This window comes from Procambarus clarkii, chromosome 38, assembly GCF_040958095.1.
Source record: "Procambarus clarkii isolate CNS0578487 chromosome 38, FALCON_Pclarkii_2.0, whole genome shotgun sequence".
NCBI classification, from domain to species: domain Eukaryota; kingdom Metazoa; phylum Arthropoda; class Malacostraca; order Decapoda; family Cambaridae; genus Procambarus; species Procambarus clarkii.
In genome coordinates, this window is record NC_091187.1 from 10448177 (window position 1) to 10468553 (window position 20377).

The window sequence follows — 20377 nt, forward strand, 5'->3', positions numbered from 1 at the left end:
ATGTGGAATAGGAGAACATAGACCCCACACAACCTATATATTATGTGAGAAATCTTTAAAGAATTCTGATAAAGAAAGAGATCTAGGAGTGGTTCTAGATAGAAAACTATCACCTGAGGACCACATTAAGAATATTGTGCAAGGAGCCTATGCAATGCTTTCTAACTTCAGAATTGCATTTAAATACATGGATGGCGATATACTAAAGAAGTTGTTCATGACTTTTGTTAGGCCAAAGCTAGAATATGCAGCTGTTGTGTGGTGCCCATATCTTAAGAAGCACATCAACAAACTGGAAAAGGTGCAAAGACATGCTACTAAGTGGCTCCCAGAACTGAAGGGCAAGAGCTACGAGGAGAGGTTAGAAGCATTAAATATGCCAAAACTAGAAGACAGAAGAAAAAGAGGTGATATGATCACTACGTACAAAATAGTAACAGGAATTGATAAAATCGACAGGGAAGACTTCCTGAGACCTGGAACTTCAAGAACAAGAGGCCATAGATTTAAACTAGCTAAACACAGATGCCGAAGAAATATAAGAAAATTCACCTTCGCAAATAGAGTGGTAGACGGTTGGAACAAGTTAAGTGAGAAGGTGGTGGAGGCCAAGACCGTCAGTAGTTTCAAAGCGTTATATGACAAAGAGTGCTGGGAAGACGGGACACCACGAGCGTAGCTCTCATCCTGTAACTACACTTAGGTAATTACACTTAGGTAATTACAATTGGGGAATGGAACCACACATGATAGAAGCCACCTGTTTTACAACAATGCAAAGAGGTCTGCTGTGGGGCAACCAAAAATTCCAACAAAACACTTTGACAATATTCCACTCTGTGGAAATGGGACAGAGACCATCCATGAAAACATGGAACACATCATGCATGTGAACCACGCAGAAAACCAAATCCCAAAAAATCCAGAAGCCGAGCTACTAGCAAAGTCCAGCTCCAATGGGGAAAATGGATCAGAGACTCACAATTCAGACTGAACCACTGAGGAGCAGTTACAATGACCAGAACTATGTGGAGGACACCTTACCTTACCTTGTAATTACCTAAGTGTAGTTACAGGATGAGAGCTACACTCGTGGTGTCCCGTCTTCCCATTACTCTTTGTCATATAACACTTTGAAACTACTGACGGATTTGGCCTCTAACACCACCTCGCTTAACTTGTTCCAAACGTCTACCACTCTGTTTGCAAAAGAAAACTTTCTAATTTTTTTCAGCACCTTTGTTTCCTTAGCTGGAATCTGTGCCCTCTGGTTCGTGATGTTGCCGGTTTCAGGAATTCCTCTTTGGCAATTCCTGTAGTATTTTGCAAGAGGTGATCATATCTCACATTTTTCTTCTATCTTCTAGGTTTGACATGTTTAATGCTTCTAATCTCTCCTCCTAACTTGTTTTTCAGTTCCAAAAGCCATTTTGTTGCATGACTTTGCACCTTTTCCTGTTTCTTTGTTAGCTTCTTGAGATTTGGGCACCATACATCTGCTGCATATTCCAATTTTGGTCTCACAAAAGTCATGAACAGTTTCTTTAGTATTTCACCATCCATTTACTTAAAAGTACGACTGAAATTGGAAAGCGACACACACATGCTCTTCTCACAATGTTCTTTGTGTGTTTCTCTGGTGACGGCTTACTATCCAGCTTACTAACTACTGTAGTACTGGCCTACTGGTTGGTGGTCTGGTCAACCAGGCTGTTGGAGGTAGCTGCTCACAGTCTGATGTATCAAATCACAGCCTGGTTGATCATGAATCCTTTGGAGGTGTTTCTTTAGTTCTCTCTTGAACACAATATCCAACTTGGCCAGTTATGCCCCTTATGTGTAAAGGGGAAGTGTTAAAAAGTCTTAGGCCTTTGATGTTGAGAGTTCTCTGTGTACCTATTGTACCTTTGATTCTCAATGGGGCTATTTTGCACATCTTGCCATGCCTCCTGGTCTGTCACTCGTGTGGTGTTATTTCTGTGTGAAGATTTAGAACCATTCCTCTCTTAATAATGTCTAGGAATAAATTATGATATATTTCTCTCACCTGTGCTCTAGAGTACAGATTTAACAATTTTAATCAGTTCCAATAATTTAGATGTTTTATAGAGTGAATTCTAGCACTAAACGATCTTTGCACATTCTCCAGCTTTGAATGGGGCTGTTATTGTGCATCATCATTCTACCCTATAGCACTAGTGTTTTTAAAAGTATTATTGATATGGCATCCTTTGTTTAAAAGGATGCATTATGCAACCTGTCATTTTTCTTGCAGTCGTGACAGTTAACCGCAACTTTATTGTGTTTTCAAAAGCAAGGTCTTTCGACATGATTAATCCCAGATCCTTTACGACGCTTTTCATTACATATTTTTCACTTTTCAGATTTGACTGCATTTGATATGTGGTTACCATTTTTATATTTTCATTTCTTCCATAGCACAGGAGCTGGAACATACTTTCATTAAACATATTATATGTGGCCCATTAAAAAGCCTAATTTACATCATATTGGAGGTTTGCTGTGTCCTCTATATTCTCTACTCATTAAAATCTTAGTGTCATCTGGAAAGGATGACACAGTACTATAATTTGTATCCTTGTGTATGTTTGATACGAGGATGAGAAAAAGTACCAGAAGTATGGTTCCTTGGGGGACTGAGCTTTTTACTGTGGGTGATCCAGATTTTACTTTAATTGACAATTACACTCTGGGAACTGTTAGGAAGTTAAAGCGCCATCTCCCTACTTTGTCAGTACAGTAATTTCTTTTGAACATATTTTGTGCACAATAACGCCATGATCACATTTTGTCGAAAGCTTTTGCAAAGTCTGTGTATATTACATTAGTGTTTTGCTCGTCTCCCATAGCATCTAAGGCCATATCATAGTGATCTAGCAATTGAGAGTGGAAGGAGCCTCCCATTTTGAACTTGCATTGTTTGAGTCCATGGATTATGTAGATGTTGTGATTCCATGTGATTTGTGATCTTACTTTTTAGCATTCTTTCAAAGAATTATTATATGTGATGTTAGAGCTATCGGTCTATAATTTTTTGCACCTGCTTTGCTACCTCCTTTGTGAAGTGGTGCTATCTCCGTTTTCAGTACACTCGGAATAACACAGGTATCTAGATTGTTTCAACAAGAAGCACTCCTGTTTTTGCTCTCTCTCTCTCTCTCTCTCTCTCTCTTTTTTTCCACTACTTGATGAATATAGAATTCCAGGAGTCTGGGTCTGGTGCGGTGAGTGTGTGTGTGGCTGCTTCAAACTCCAGTGAGGTTAGGGTGAAATTTGATATTTGGTTCAATGTTTGTGTCAAATTCATAAAGAATTTGTTTGGATTGTTGATCTTCAATGTGTTTCCGGGGGTTCACTGAAATGTCATACTGTAGCTTCGGTACTCATTTCTTTGTTGTCATCTGTCAAAGTTCCATCAGCTTTGTGCCCAATGCCCAAACATCAGAGGTCCACGGTTATTCAACATCCTCCCAGCGAGTACAGTATAAGAAATATTGCCGGAACAATCGTGGACATGGGGTATAGTTTTCACCAAGGAGTGCTGGACCAACCGGGCTGTGGTGGGTATGTGGGCCTGCGGGCCGCTCCAAGTAAGTAAGTAATTATCATAAGAAGGCACCAAACCGGGAAGGCTATGTAGCACCATCAAATACGCAAAATAATCAGAGGGCGCTAAATATCACCAAGGATGCCAATACGAGAACAAAAACGCATAAGGCGAACGATATCAAAAGTATCCGAGTCACCAAGAATTCTATCGAGGGACAGGTGACCGCAAGGGGCGGTCGGAAAGCAAGACACACGCTCGTCCTGGAAGTCAGGACATTCAAGAACGACATGCACGACCGTAAGAGGGACAATGCAACTAGGACAATAAGGAGCAGGGCGGCACTCCATCAAGTGACCATGGGTTAAGCGAGTATGGCCAATACGCAACCTCGCCAGAGCTGTTTCCCACCGCTGGTTACGGTGGAAGGAGGACGGCCACGAGGAAACACAACATTTAAGAGTACGTAGCTTGTTACCAGTAACAGACAACCAAGAAGCCTGCCAACGGGTAAGGACTGAGGAATGGATAACTGGGTAAAAGTCGGAATACGGAATGCCTTTACGAGAGATGGGACAAGAGCGGACAGCTTCCTTAGCGGCAGCATCCGCACGCTCATTTAAAGACACACCAATATGGCTGGGAACCCAACAAAACTCAACCGACTTAAATTTACTGTGAACGAGAAACAGCCAATGCTGGATCTCGACAACTACTGGATGAACCGGATTAAAGGACCCGAGAGCCATGAGGGCACTACGAGAGTTAACAACAACCACAAAGGAAGACTGACAACGAGAAAGCAGGAGACGAAGAGCATAGAGAATAGCATAAAGTTCTGCTGTAAAGATGCTAGTCTCCGGAGGCAAGCGACACATATAAGTGCGATCAGGAAAAACAACAGAGTAGCCAACACCGTCCGTTGACTTAGACCCATCGGTGAAGACAGAAACGGAGCGGGAGTGAGAAGAAAAGTGCTCGAGGAAAAGGCGTTTTAGAACCGTAGGAGGGGTAAAAGCTTTAGTGATACGGGTCAAGGAAGTACAAAACCGCGGAAGAGGGACCCTCCACGGGGGCAAAGAAGGAACAACACGAGGAGAAACATCAGAAATACGAACGGAGAGAGAATCCTGTAGGCGAGATAACCGGACAGAAAGAGGGAGGTGGTGAAGAGGAACAGGAACCGCAGGAGGGGTAAAAGTTAAAGCACGACAGAGGCGAGAGGAAGGATGTTGCAAGGACCGCGCAAGATAGCGAAGACAGTAGCGATCACGGCGGTCCTGGAGAGACAGGAAGCCAGTGTCAACATACAAGCTAAGGATGGGAGTCGAACGAAAGGCACCAGAACTGAGGCGCAACCCAGTATGGTGCAAAGCATCAAGACGGCGAAGAGTAGAAGGAGAAGCAGACGAGTAAGCAGGGCAACCATAATCGAGCTTAGACAGGACGAGAGAGTGAAGTAAGTAGAGTGCGTAAAGAGTGCGAGTAAATGAGAGTAAAGCAAGGAGAGTGCGCCTATCTGCCCCCCAAGAAGTATGGGACAAGACCCGAAGGAGGGTAAGGGCCTTAGAGCACTCAACACGGAGGTAAGAGATATGGGGAGACCAAGACAAACGAGTGTCAAGGAATAACCCCAAAAGCTTCGCGGAATCTTTGTATTCAAGGGGATGACCATAAAGTGACAAAGAGGGACGAAGAACAACCCGTTTCCGCATAAAAGTCATGGCACAAGTCTTAGAAGTAGAGAACTTGAAGCCATGACCTGTGGCCCAAGACGACACGGCATCAATTGCAAGTTGAAGCCGGCGTTGAAGGAGAGGCGAATCATCACCCTGACAACAAAGGGTAAGATCATCGACATAGAGAGCGGAGAAGACACCAGAAGGAAGAGAGGAAAGAAGACCATTGAGGGCAACAAGAAAAAGAGTAGTGCTCAGAACACTACCCTGGGGCACACCTTCGTATTGCTGAAAAGAGGGAGAGAGAGCGGTACCAAGGCGCACCCGAAAGGAACGACGAGAGAGGAAGCTGCGGAGAAAGAGAGGGAGATGACCACGAAGGCCATAAGAATGAAGTTGAGATAGGATATGATAACGCCATGTGGTGTCGTAAGCCTTTTCTAGGTCAAAAAGGACGGCAACAACGGAGGTCTTTGCAGCAAAAGCAGTACGAATATAGACCTCCAAGTTCACCAGGACATCTGTCGTGCTGCGGCACTTGCGGAAACCAAATTGAGAAGGGGAGAGGAGATGATGGTGTTCCAGGAACCACATCAGACGAACGTTAACCATACGTTCAAAGAGTTTGCAGACACAACTTGTGAGAGCAATAGGGCGAAAGTCCTTAGGGGAAGTACCCAGAGACCCCGGTTTGCGAACAGGGAGGACAACGGCATCGAGCCAGTCCTCAGGGACTGACGACGACTCCCAGATCCGATTATACAGACTCAGTAAATACTGAGACGTGCTCGGAGGGAGATGGCGAAGCATCTCATAATGAATACCATCGGAGCCCGCCGCCGTAGAACCGCAGAGGGCCAGGGCAGAACGAAGTTCAGAGAGAGAGAAGGGATCATTATAGGGAAGCTGAAGATGAGTGCAGAAATCTAAAGGACGAGACTCAAGGACAGGTTTACGAAGAAGGAAAGATTGGGGAAGATGAAGACCAGAGCTAACAGAAGAAAAGTGGGAACCCAGTTCGGAAGCGACCTGCAACGGGTCCGCCACAAGAGTATCATGGAGGTGAAGGACCGGTGAAACATCGGGAACGAACTTACCCGCTATCTTGCGGATACGCTTCCAGATCTGGGCCAGAGGGGTCTCGGACGTAATTGTTGAGACATAAGATGCCCAACATTCACGTTTAGCCGTACGGATGGCCCTACGGGCCACCGCACTCGCTTTCCGAAAGAAAAGAAAAGAATCGGTCGTCTGCCTACGGCGGTGCCTCTTCCAGGCTGCACGCTTACAGCGGACAGCCCGAGCACAGTCCGCATTCCACCAGGGAACGCACTTCCGTGGACCCCGAGAGGAAGAGCGAGGAATAGAGCGGAGGGCAGCGTTGAAGACAGTGTCATGAAAAAGGAGGAGAGCGCGAGAGAGAGGCAGAAGGGAGAGGTCAGGGAGAGCAGCACTGAGGGTAAATAGGGTCCAGTCTGCCTTAGCAAACTGCCACCTAGGGAAAGAGAGGGAAGGGCAAAAAGAGAAAAAGGAAACAAGGATGGGGAAATGATCACTCCCATGGAGGTCAAGAACCTGCCACGTGAAATCTAAGTAAAGAGAAGAAGAGCAGAGAGAAAGATCAAGACAAGAAAGGGTGCGAGTCCGAGAGTCCAAATGAGTGGGCTCACCAGAATTCAGAAGAGACAGGGAAGAAGAGAGGAGAAACGGCTCAAGGAGGCGACCCCGGGTATTCGTCAGAACGTCACCCCAAAGAAAATGACGACAATTGAAGTCACCCAGCAGGAGCACAGGCTCCGGCAAGGAGTCCAGGAGGTGTTTCAAATCAGGAAGAGAGAGCGGGACACTCGGGGGGAGATAAATGGAACAAACTGTGTACCATTTCCCCACAAAGATACGAGCAGCAGAACAATGGAGAGGCGAAGGAAAAAGTAAAGGAACAAAAGGAACATCAGCCCGAATCAAAAGAGCAGAAGAATTAGAAGCCCCAGCAATGGCTGGGGTGGGGGAGAGAAAGGAATAGCCACGAAAACGACCAGGACGAGCACCAAGCATTGGCTCCTGGAAACAGACACAAAGGGGCGAAAACCGCGAAATCAGAAGTTGGAGTTCGAGGAAATTGGCGTAATAACCTCGAACGTTCCATTGAAGAATGGACAACGACGAGAAGAGAAAGGACAAAAACAGAGAACAAGGAAGAAACAAAGGCTAAAGAGCAACAGAGCACGTTAAAGAATATCAGGGTCGGGATCAGGGTCAGCAAAGTCAGGGTTAGGGGGCATGGGTAAACTGAGCAAAGACGGAGGGAAGGAAACGGGAGAACAGAGCAGAGGTGGGCGGGCAGGGTCTGGAGGAGGAGGAAGAAGAGGAGGAGACAACAGAGAGGAGCCGTCAAGGACAGCAGCAGGAGGAGGGGGAGTAGAAAGAGGGGAGCGCACCCCAGCAAGAGCAGCAACCGAAAGGAAAGCAGGGGCCAAAGAAACCTCCATAGCAGGAACAGGGGGCGCAAGCACTGAAACGGGAGGGGAAGGAGCAACAGAGCCAGAAGGAGGAGCTGAGGAAGAAAGCGAAGCCTTCTTACCCACCGGGGAAGAGGAAGGAGAGGAGCCAGGCTTACGCTTCTGACTTAAAGAGACCGGTGTCCCAGCAACTACGTACCGGGCAACGGATTCCAGTGTCTCAACAGGAGAAGCCGAACGAGAGCACACACGACGGCCGTTAGGAGAGTGATGGACATCCGCCCGCACCGACAGGCGGTGGGGAGAGCCAATAGATGGAGGAAGAGGATGGGAAGGAGGATCGGAGGGGGACGAGGAAGAAGACGCAGAAGACACGACAGACCGGGTAGAAGGAAGGGGAACCCCAGACAGAGGACCAGGAGGAGGATCCTTCGGGAGAGAACCCAAAGGAACAGAGGAGGGGGCAGTGGGCACATCAGGGTCCAAGGCCCGGAAACGGTTGTGAGTCTGAGGAAGGCGGGAAGGACGAGGAGAGGAAGAGCGCAACACGCGAGCATAAGAGATATTAGCATAAGGCGGGAGCCGGCGAACCTGGCGCCTCGCCTCAGGAAAAGATAAACGCTCCCGGTGCTTCAGGTTGAGGACGGCTGCCTCAAGCTTGTAATGGACACACGCACGGGAGAAGGTAGGATGGGCCTCACCGCAGTTGAGGCAACGAGCCTGGGGAGAAGTGCACTCCGACTTAGAGTGACCTTCGCCACCACACAAAGGACAGAGAGAGACAGTCCCGGAGCAGCGGAGGGCACCATGCCCAAACCTCCAGCACTTGTTGCAGAGCCGAGGAGAAGGAATGTACTCCTGGACAGAGCACCTGGCACCAGCAAGAATGACAGAGGGTGGAAGGGTCCTACCATCAAAGGTAATCTTCACAACCCGGAGGGGTTGACGGCGACTACCACGAGGGGGACGAGTAAACGTGTCCACCTGGAGAATAGAATGGCCCTGGGCAGCGAGGATATGGCGAATATCGTCGTGGCAGTCGCGCAGGTCCCGAACACCGGTTGCAACATGGGGCGGGAGCAAAATAGTGCCAACACTGGCATTCAACTGAGCGTTCTTCGAGACCCGAACGGGGGTCTCGCCAAGGCAGGATAAGGCAGCCAAGCGGGAAGCAGCATCCTGAGAAGGAGTAGCAACGACACGTGTACCGAGACGAGTGGGGTTGAAAGTAATGGAGGCATCCACGTAATCAATGAGATGTCGATGAAGGGAGAAATCGTCAGGAGGCGCAGAATCAAGAGGGAGGAGATCAAAATATTTGGCCCACGAAGCGGGACCAAACAAGGCTTGATAGGTAGCAGAACTGGAAGGAATCGAGCGAGGGCGGCCGTGACGAGGACGGCGGTGAGAACCCCCAGAGAGAGAGGGGTTAAAAGGCGCAGTAGTTACAACTAGAGAAGGAGCCGCGCCAGGGGACGAGGTAGTCACCACTGGGGGCTTGGGGCTCGACCCAACCACAGAGGAGGGAGGGGAGCCAGGGGAAGGAGTCAGAGAGGCCAAAGGAGGAGCAAGGTCGGGGCCCAATGCAGCGGAGGCTACAGAGCCCGGTCTTCCAATACGGACCGACTCGGGGGCTTGGTCGCCCACCCCACGAGCCTGAGAAGGTAAGCCAGAAGTAGCCGAAGCAGGGGTTATCATCTTGACGAAAGAAGAATTCACTCACGAATGTGCCCCCACACCCACCATGGAGCCACAATTAGAGGCAGGACACCCAACAAGAAGCTATCGCCGATCTTGTCGGGGCCTCCTAGGGGTGCGTCGTGAGTATACGCCCCACAAACGCCACCTTAAGAAACCGACAGTCCGTCGAGATCGGGTTCAGTGACGAAGTGGGGATTGACAATAAAAGGTTCCCCTCGCTCTCGACGTCGGGTACTGCAGTTCTACGGGTGCATGAGTATGCCTCCTCAAGCACCCGGGCGTCAAAATAGAAGAAGTCCATGGAAGAACCAGAACGAGCAAAAGGTCGGCAGGAAACGGCAAGCAGATAGGAGAAGAGGGGGGAGAAAAACGAAACAGAAGGAAAAGGAAAAGATGCCCAGCAAAATTGGAGAGGACGGCAGCAGGAGCACAAGGCTAGAAAAGGACAGAGGACTGTCCCAAGGAGCATCACACTCCGGCAGCCGCCCACTAAGCCCCCACACGGCGACAACGAGCTGAGCGGGGAGGGAAGGGCCGCTCCAAGCATCAGCCTGGTAGACCAAACTCTCACAAGTCAAACCTGGCCTCGGGCTGAGCTTGGGGGAGTAGAACACCTCCCAGAACCCCATCCACCAGTTATCAAGCAGATATTAATGCACGACGTAGTTTTTGTTCTACGTTTTGCATAGTAATAGTATTTTGGATTCCTATCTATCTATATCACTTATGGCCTTTTGGTCTCTCTCCCTCTCCTGGATTTTATGATGCTATTTCTCTGCATAGCCTTTCTTTTCGTTGTTTGGATAGAGTGGATCATTAGAGATGTTCTGCTATTTAGTTTTTTTCGTCTATAGACGGACTGCCACTCATTCCTGTTTACATCTTTTTCTACTTTTCCATAGTGGTAGTGACTTATGCATTTCAAGTGCTACTGTGCCTAGTTTCTCAAAGCTCTGATTTAAGTTTACATTATCTAGCTGTTTTTCCCAGCATATTTCTGCGAGGTCTTTTTATTCATTCCCAGTTAATCAGTTTGTTATTGTAATTGAATTTGCTGGATTCTCTTCCTCTTGGATTTGAGACTGGCTGCTCAGGTCTATTGCCCATGTTTGCCTGAACTTAGATTAGGTTGTAATCCGAGTAACACGTACAGTGGTGCCTCGATTAACGAATTTAATCAGTTCCGGCACCGAGCTCATCATATGAAATGCTCGTCTTGCGAAACAACAACAATACTGTCGTTGGAGGTATCCGAGAACCAGCGGGAACGCTAGGAAGCACCATGTGATTTGCTCGTTAATCGAGACAAATTTTCTACAAGTGGCTTGCTCGTTACTCAAAATGCTCGTAACTGGAGTCGCTCGTCATTTGAGGTTCCACTGTACTGTATTTGTAATCATTATGTCCCTAATCAATTCAACATTGTTTGCAAAAATAAGATCTAAGATAATCTTTTCTAGTGGGTTCTACTATTTGCTAGTTTAAAGCAAATCTGTCACACATCTGCAAGAGGTCATTTGTGTGCGAGACTGTTCACTTAGACCACTTCATGGGATTCTCTCCGGCATAACAGTATTTGCCACATTTTTCCATTTTAGATACCATGAGTTGAAATCCCCAAGCAAGATTATGTTCAGGGCAGGGTTTGCAAGGTTTTCTAAGCAGTATTCTATTTTCATAAGATGGTCTTTAAACTGCTGAGGATTTGGATCTGGTGATTTATATACAAGGACAATCATTACAAGACCCTGAAACTAGAGAAGGTGGGGTGGACCATCACCACTGAACACACACACAATCCAGAAAGTCCACCAGTCGTAGGACCAGGAGTTGGCAAAATGTGCCACACTGCTTCTTACAGTCCTATCAATAGGGGAAACCATGAAAGGGCTCATGCAAAAATCCCTGACCAGAATTACACCTTCACAATGCCAAATAACTTGACTGAGAAACAATAAAACCGGGAGGTGCTACTACCTGCGAATCAGGCTCCACTTGAGGCCTACCCCAACCCACCAAATAAGGCCCCTAACCCCAGGAAGAACACCTCTGAGCAGCAGGAACAAAACCCCCCCCTCTTGCATGCAAGAACCCAATTAAAGGGCTGGAACACAGCAGCCCCAGCTGATAGAATTGAAGAAATAGGCACCTTTGGAAAAAGAAGGGACAAAAAGTGGGAGGTGGGTAACAGGGTCTGTGACCAAGCCAAACTTGAGCAAGCATGGACCACCAACACACTAGATAAACAAGGAAAATTTCTGCAATTGCCTCCCAGAGGAAGAGGAAAGGCAATTTGGGAAAAGCTGCAAAAGTCAGAATGGCACTAACAATGGTTAGCAACATCCAGCACCAAAGCCAACACTGGGAGACATCTCCTGTCACGCAGGGTGCAGTCGCACCTCCACAGATCTCCAGTATCGGCTCTTAATACTGGTAATGGCTCAAAAGGACCACCACATACTGGCTATTTATGCCCGTGCCACCTTTTGGGTGGCTTAATCTTCATCAATCAATCAAAGCCAACACACATCCAGGCCACTTCAGAGCTGGTCAGAACAGCTTTACCACAGCCCAGATGCATACAACAGCTGCCAAGTGAGAATGGGCCCTGTAATCCTCTGTGGTCTGGGCTCTAAAAAGCAAATGCAGCTCCATGGAGAGCTGCCACATGCCTATGTCTTTGGGCAGAACTGGAGCAAACAAACCAACCCTCTAGAGGTGGAAAATAATCACTGCTTAACACTTTCGCGCTCTCGGCGCTAAAAAAAAATCAATACCCCAGATGCTTTCGGCACTTCGCGCGCCTACGCGGTAAGACCGAAAAAGTGTACACTCTTTTGACTGTCCTGACAATAATTGAAGGCACACGTATTTAAATTTGGTATCACTGTGTTCGCAATAAAATTGTCTATAAGAGCATACCTATAAAATGCCGCCCAAGCATAAGGAGTATCAACACCAAATAAAAAACTATGCAGATCACTCGCCGAGAGCGCCAAACAGGAACAAAATGTTTCCACTCTCTTAATGGTTGCGAAGCCTACAATTGTCCTACATCGCTAATTTTGGTATCATTGGAATCGCAATAAAATTCTCTAGACGGACATATGCATATGAATGTTTAATATAGGTAATTGCCCACCCGCAAGAGTGTGTGAAGTGGAGAGTAGTTAGCCGCGAGCGCACTGGCGAAAACACAGGGGGGAAATCATGCTTGGAAAGTTTATACATTTATACGTTTCCTGACCCTACTTTTCTATGTACGTATTTCTTTTTTATACCAATGTGTTCGCAATAAAATTTTCTATAAGATGAAATGTATAACATTTTTACAAAGCATGTGTAAGAGAAGCGCCAAATATAGAACCACGTCGCTCAGTATGCGTTCGCGGCAGAAACGAACGCATTGTTTTCGTTCGTTTGATGTTTGTCATGTTTATACTTGTTGAAACATTTTATAATTTGTATGACAGTGATCGCAGTAAAATTCCCTACACAGACATAAACATAACACATACAAATATTTCCCACGTGTTGGATATATCAACGGCTAAAGGGAACCCACTGCCACATGGCCGCCACACCCGCCACACCCCCAAACATACTTTTTTTTTTTTTTTACTCATAGAAGTTTATGTGATATAATATTCATTCTGGTACCAAAAAATTTGCAAATAAATTCTCTACAAAACATATATAACTTCTTATAGATGATAAAAAATTCCAAATAGGTGTACTTACCCTGTCTATGTTGATTGAAGATCAACAGTTGAGCATTTTTTCTTCACTCCACCATCTTCAGGCTTCTGATCCTGAAGTTGCTCATCTGATGTTTCTTAGGTGGAGTGAAGCTGTTGCCGGTGGTTATTTTTTCTCCACCCAAAATATCTTTGTTCGGTGGTACCTTGTGTAGCAAGGCGCAGCGCACAGTGCCACATCACAAGTTTTACATCCATATATCACGTCCCTCCTTTTGCCAGACTTGAAACAAACACGGCATCTTCTTTTTTTAGCCAAGTGCACGAGTTCATGCGTCAACTTGTAGTCGAGACGTTGTTCTGAATCTATAATTCTTGTATTTCTTGGATGCACTGGAGGAATATTGTCTTCTACAGGAACCACCAAACTTGTAGTAGAATCTTCTATGAAATCAGAAACATCAAGTGGTTCTATGTCCTCAATGTCCATTTCAGAATTTGTGGTTGATGAGTGGGCTTGAGGTGTTGAGGTGAACAGAGGACGCCTCGCACCAGATGGGCCGGGTGTTGAAACTGCCGCGTCAGCAGGAGGAGCTGCGCTGGCATCTATGTCGGGAACATGTGGTATGCTTGTTGTTGTTGGCCATTCCTCGCTGTTCCACGCCAATAAGGCTGAGTCATAAGGCTAAGGCCAATCTGAGAGTATCCCCATCCATTTCGGTTAAAAAATGGAATTTATAGAAATATTTTTTCGATGGACGAGAAAAGTAGGCTGTTATGCGGAATCGTAAGAAAAAAAGGCGAAGAGTTATCTCTAATCTAAAGCGCGAAAGTGTTAAGAACACCTGAACGGCAACTCTTCTCGCCACTTCAACATTTGGGCATAGCAAAAGCCATGCCAAGCCCTTTAGAAAAATAGAGAGTTGTCCACAGGTCAGGTAGAATTGGGGACCTCACACTGCAACCAAAAGGCCGAAGCCGACCCGAATTCAAAATAAACCAGGTCCATGAAGATAGTGAGGTACTGATCCCACAGAAGGAACCGAAATATTGTATGTACATCCTAGCCGAAGACAGTGTAAGGCAGAATGACAAATCTTCAGAAACATGACTTCCCAAATTTGCTTCTGATATACAGAAGCAAACTCAAGAAGCATCCAAGGAAGCTCAAACTAAAACAGAGGATAGGTGAAGTCACTGGTCAGAGCAAAATACCCTTCGTAGATGCAACCAGAAATGAGGAAGGTTTGAAGAGCATCCACAAACCCTCCTTGAGATTTCCCCTGCAGCTCCAGAAGTGACATATGAAGACACTGGAGCAGAGGCGAGTTCCTTGCCTGAACAGACAGGTAGGCATCATCCTAAACTAAAGTATCTACGTAAATTGCATCACCCTAAGAAATAGAAGGCTCCAAATATTGGGCAAAAAAAAAAAAAAGGGTGGCTCAATTGTCTACCTAAACGTTAGGTCGTCAGAAATCATTTGTCCCAAATCCTTTACATGCTGGTTTCCTACTACGGGCACATTTGATTGTTTTGTACCCTGTATTATGTTTAAGGTCCTCATTTTTACCATACCCAAGTACCTGGAATTTATCACTGTTAAACATGTTATTTTCTGTTGCCCAGTCGAAAACTTTATTAATATCTGTTTGAAGTTTTTCAATGTCTTTAGCAGAGGTAATTTTCATGCTGATTTTTGTGTCATCTGCAAAGGATGATACAAAGCTGTGACTTTTATTTTTATCTATATCTGATATGAGAATAAGGAAAAGCAGTGGTGCAAGGACTTTACCGAGGTACAGAGCTTTTAACTGAGCTTGGACTATTTTATATGGTTGACTGTTACTGTGTTCTGTTCGGCAGAAAAGGAAGTATTCAGTGTCCTACTTTATCGGTTTTCCCATTGACCTCATTTTGTGTGCTATCACTCCATGGTCACATTTATCGAATGCCTTTGCAAAGTCCGTGTATACCACATCTGCATTGTGTTTTTCTTCTAATGCCTCAGTGACTTTGTCGTAGTGGTCAAGTAGCTGTGAGAAGCACGATCTTCCCACTCTAAATCCATGTTGGCCTGGATTATGAAGGTCAATGGTCTCCATGAAACTGATGACCTGACTTCTGATCACTCTCTCAAATACTTTTATTATTGTGGGACGATAGTGCATCTGGTCTATAATTGTTTGCCAATACTTTCCTCCCTCCCTCCCTTGTGTAGAGGGGCAATGTCTGCTGCTTTAAGCGCATCTGGTGTCTCCCCTGTGTCCAAGTTCTTCCTCCACACTATACCGAGTGCCTGTGCTACTGGTACTTTGCATTTCTTTATAAATATTGAATTCCATGAATCTGGCCCTGGAGCTGAGTGCATAAGCATATCAATTTCTCTTTCAAAATCTGCCACGCTCTTGTTTATATCAGTTATATTTACAGGGGCTTGGATATCATGCATAAATAAGTTGTCTGGAACTTCCAATTTCATGCTGTTTATTAGAGTGCTAAACATGTCCTCGTACTGCTTTTTTAGGAATTCACCAATTTCTTTGTCATCCTCTATGTATGAACCTTCACTCGTACAAATAGGTCCAATACTGTCAGTGGTTTTTGCTTTTGATTTTGCGTATGTGAAGAAATATTTTGGGGTTTTTCTTTATTTCTTGAATTGCTTTCTGTTCTAATTGCCTTTCTTCAATCTGATACAAGTGTTTCAGTTTCTGCTTGATTTTTTCAATCTTCCTGTTTAAATTATTCCTTCTTTGCTTAGAAAGTCGTGTCTGCTGAAGCATTTCCATTATTTTTTCTTTTTTTATAGTGTCATCTGCGTTCTCTTTCTACGTTCGACTTGCCTAGAAATAGTTAAAGCCTGAAAGGCCAGCAACTTGAGGAGTGGTCCAAATAGTTGTATATCAGATGGACTGAGGAATGTGGACTGAGGATGGAGATAGGAAGGTGGTAGCGCCTGATTGTGCTGTCATGATTAGGGGGGCAATTTAACCTGACTACTAGATGGATAATTAGCACAGTTATTTGCAGCTTTCTTTTCTGTGAATCTTACACTTGTCTATTTTGCTTTGCTTCCTTTCTAGACAATTATTTGGTAAGGGTGATTATAACAATCTCCTTGCTCCCGGTGCCTGAGGGAGGAGGGAGGGGGGGGGGCAGAATCTGGCTCAAGTATCCACTAGGCTATTATAGACTCCTAGAGTTGATGGAACTTGTGTGACGCCATCTCACTACAGAGAGCTATCATTCAGCTCCTCCAGAAAAGAGCAACAATACTTCTTCCTACATATTTCTTTGTTTTCATTACAAAGCATTATACATACCGGTAAATATCATGTATCTTAATACATGAAGGAAAATCATACGATCAATAATATAAAAATCATAAAATTTAACCAACTCTTATACCATAACTCTGAAAACTCTGAAAACAAAGTTTACCTTTACTACATTGGAAATAATGTAGCAAACTAGAGCATACAAAATAATACAGTATATATATACACAAGGCAGAGAAGGGGGTAAATGGAAGGAGGCACGAGGGAAGATAAAAGGGATGGAGGACTGAACTGTCAAAGAAGAGATAAGGACCACTATTGCTGGACAGAAATCAATATGTAAGGAAACTACAGTACTGTATTAGTATAGGAGAGAAGGGAGATGAGAAGACATTTACTTTTTTGTCATACTCATCCCGTGGAAATTTACAGTAGTAATAATTTTTCACTCGAGAACTGACCTGATCAAAATACTTTTCTGGCAGAGTGCGCTTTGTGCCCAAAAAGGCTCCGCCTTGTCCGACCCATCCTGTCACTTCTGCCCAGGTCATTTCCTGTATCTGTTAGCAAGAGAGATGGCACTAAACTTAACAAAAGAGGCAGACTGAAAAATAAACTTAACTTCCATAATTAATTTTCAATTTAATCATTCAATACAAGGTCAAATATTTTAGAAACAACAATGGTTTACACGTACATTGCCTTCCACTAGACCATCGATACCATCATGGATACCATACACAGTATCACCACGGTAGATGCAGTTACGCACGAATGACCGCACAGCAGCATTCATACCACAAGCGGGGGCACCAATATGCATCACCCCTAGATTGAAGCCACCCTAAGTGCAAAAATTAAATGCATGTTTACCTTTGTAAGATACTGAACAGAGAGTACTGCCTTAATTATGTATCAGTATTTCAACACAATAACACTAAACAATGCAAACTGAAATGAAATCATTTATGAATATTAAGCAAATAATTTGTCTTTTGCCCAATAAACTTGGCAGTAGATATACTGTAATACTTAACATATTAGCACATATACATTTACTCTATCATATATCACTAGCTACATCAAACCTATCTAAACATTGAATGCTATTAACAATTATAATGCAAAAAACTTAGCAAATAACAAATGCTTAAACTATATGGTAGCAAAATACTGTCGAGTTCCTTATAATACACTGGTGGCTATCCTGAAGTAAAACACACAATAAGCCAACAGAAATAGCTGCATGCAGGCACGACAAACATTAAATTTTAACAAATTTATAAAGAAAGCGGACACATTCTCTTCATAGGCTGAAAGTAAACTGCTATATAGTAGAGTACATTCTATGGATAGGCTGAAAGTAAATGTCAATACAGAAGTAGAGAATATTCTGTAATTAGGCTGAAAGTAAATGGTATATAGAAGAAGACATGTAATATGCTGAAAATTTAAACAGGTGTAGCTGAAAAGTTGTTCATTCTGTAATAAAGTAGAGAGCTGTACAGAAATGACATTTTGAAATATTTTGTACTTTTAGCAGGTATAAGATGAGATGGGTAAAAATGATTAGAAATTGGGCCATGAAGCCATCACATTATACAACTGCATAATAATGTCTTAATTACTAATCTCAACTACTATACATCAGTAGAATATTTACTTCTACAATCCATTAATCAAATTAGAGTAAAAAGTCAATACGTATTTTGATGAATTAACAAGAAAATTTATCACTTTAGGATTATGTTAGCATTTCTGAGCGGCATTATATACGTATAATCTACAGATAGGTACACAAAACTGAATTATGTTGTTAGTTATATATTACTTTAGCTACATATTGAGTTAGAGGTCATTGTCTTCCTCTTCAATTTATGAACTAAGAACCCCTGCCAAAACTTTGAGTCAGCAGAGTTAGAAGTAGATATTTTAAATTATAAAAGTTTAATCAGAAGTTTTATTAAGTACTGTACTGTGACACCCAAAACTGTGTACAGTTTCAGCATGGCCACAACAATGGCACTAAATTGTGTAACAATTGAAGCAAAATAATTGTAATTTTACAATGCAATATACATGTCGAAGTCAATTACAAATGAATATCAGAATAAATGTACTGTAGTGTGAAGCCCCCCTTTTTTTGTGGTGGGTGGGGGGGGGGGGGGTAAAGAGGAATTGGAAGATGGGTTAAATATTATACAAATTTATCATCACTTCTAGTATTGTACTAATCACTTCTAATTTGGGCATGGCCTTGCACCTATCACGACAATAGTACTGCTGACCTGGGATTTTATTGCAAGTCTCCAAAATATGCCAAGAGCATAACCATCTGGCAAATCTTATCAGTTTTCCTTATTTACAGAGGCAAAATTGTATGCATTACAAGGTATTTAGGCACTTGGCCAAGTCCTTGGATTGTTTATCATTCAAAATTTAATACAAAGAAATTTGAGCAACAGCATCTGGCACATTAGTGTGAGTAACATCTGAAAATATATAACCCATCATGGGTTCATCAAATGTTGTTCATGTTATGCCTAAAATGAGTAAAGTGACATACCCAGACCTCAATAAGTCACTCATTATATTCAATATTCTCTCTCGTCACATCAAATGCATCAAAGAGAACAAAAATTCCCATTATTGAGGACATGAAACCTGTACTTGGATTTAACAAGGTCCTCCCTCTAAGCCAACTACAGTACAGTGGAATCTTGATTCAATAAACCTCAATTCGGCAAATATCTGGTTGGAACGCACGCTTTCCAGGATGGATTTACTTGCCCGATCCCATGAACAAGCTAGTTCGCTGAAGCAGGGGGATGTGCATATTTGCTTACAAGGTTGGGACAGAGTTCACAGACCAGTTAGGAGTAGGTGCACCACAAGCACACTCATAGAGCACTGTCTGAACATCAGGGGTCCACGGCTAGTTCAATACCCTCCCAGCAAGCATTAGAAACATTGCCGAAACAAGGTGAATATCTTCAAAAAAAACATTTAGACAAGTTCCTGCAAGAAGTGCCGGACCAACCGGGTTGTGGTGGATATGTGGGCCTGCGAGCCGCGAGATAACAGCATATTGGATCAAGTTATCACAAGTAGAGCCTGGTTCCCCCTACCCCCCCATTCTGGGCTCGGGGAGTAAAATTAAGCAATTATCAAAAGAAGGTGCCAAGCTGGGGAGACTATGTAGCACCATCAAGTGTATGGGATATTCAAAAGGCACTAAATATCACTAATGATGCCAATAGAGAACAAAAGGGTGTAAGGTGAACAATATCAGAGTTATCATTTCACCAAAGATTTACCAGGGACTCTATTGAACGGGTAACCCGCGAGGGACGGTCGGGAAGCAAAAGGTGCACAAATCCTGGAAGTCCAGATATTCAACAAGGATATGCACGACCATAAGAGGGTCAATGCAGTTAGGAGGAGCAAAGGAGCATAAGGAGCAAAGCGGTGTTTCATCAAGTGTCCGCGAGTTAAGCATGTATGGTCCAATACGTAACTTTGCCAGAGTCGTTTCCCGGTTACGGTGGTAGGAGGAAGACCATCGGAGCATGCTACCCTTTAGAGAACAGTTTGTTACCAGTAACAGAAGGTGTGGAATGAGGAATGAATAACTGGGTAGTTATCTTGAGCTTATCTTGAGATTATTTCGGGACTTAGCATCCCGGAGGGAGCTGGTTGGCCGAGCGGACAGCACACTGGACTTGTGATCCTGTGGTCCCGGGTTCGATCCCGGGCGCCGGCGAGAAACAATGGGCAGAGTTTTTCACCCTATGCCCCTGTTACCTAGCAGTAAAATAGGTACCTGGGTGTTAGTCAGCTGTCACGGGCTGCTTCCTGGGGGTGGAGGCCTGGTCGAGGACCGGGCCGCGGGGACACTAAAACCACGAAATCATCTCAAGATAACCCCGTGGCCCGGTCCTCGACCAGGCCTTTTTGTTACACACCTCCAGGAAGCAGCCCGTAGCTGCTG

General features: G+C 44.4%; 1 protein-coding gene across 13 annotated transcripts in view; it reads right to left on the minus strand.

Moving 5' to 3' along the window:
- Pfk (ATP-dependent 6-phosphofructokinase) overlaps window positions 1-20377 on the minus strand; it is a 165685-nt gene that overhangs the window by 18107 nt on the left and 127201 nt on the right. For all 13 annotated transcript variants that reach the window (XM_069337696.1, XM_069337695.1, XM_045764814.2 and 10 more), the window contains 2 exons: window positions 17084-17230; window positions 16848-16946 (listed from right to left, as the gene is read on the minus strand). In XM_069337696.1, coding sequence (XP_069193797.1) covers window positions 16848-16946; window positions 17084-17230 — 246 coding nt within the window. The remainder of the gene's footprint in view (window positions 1-16847; window positions 16947-17083; window positions 17231-20377) is intronic.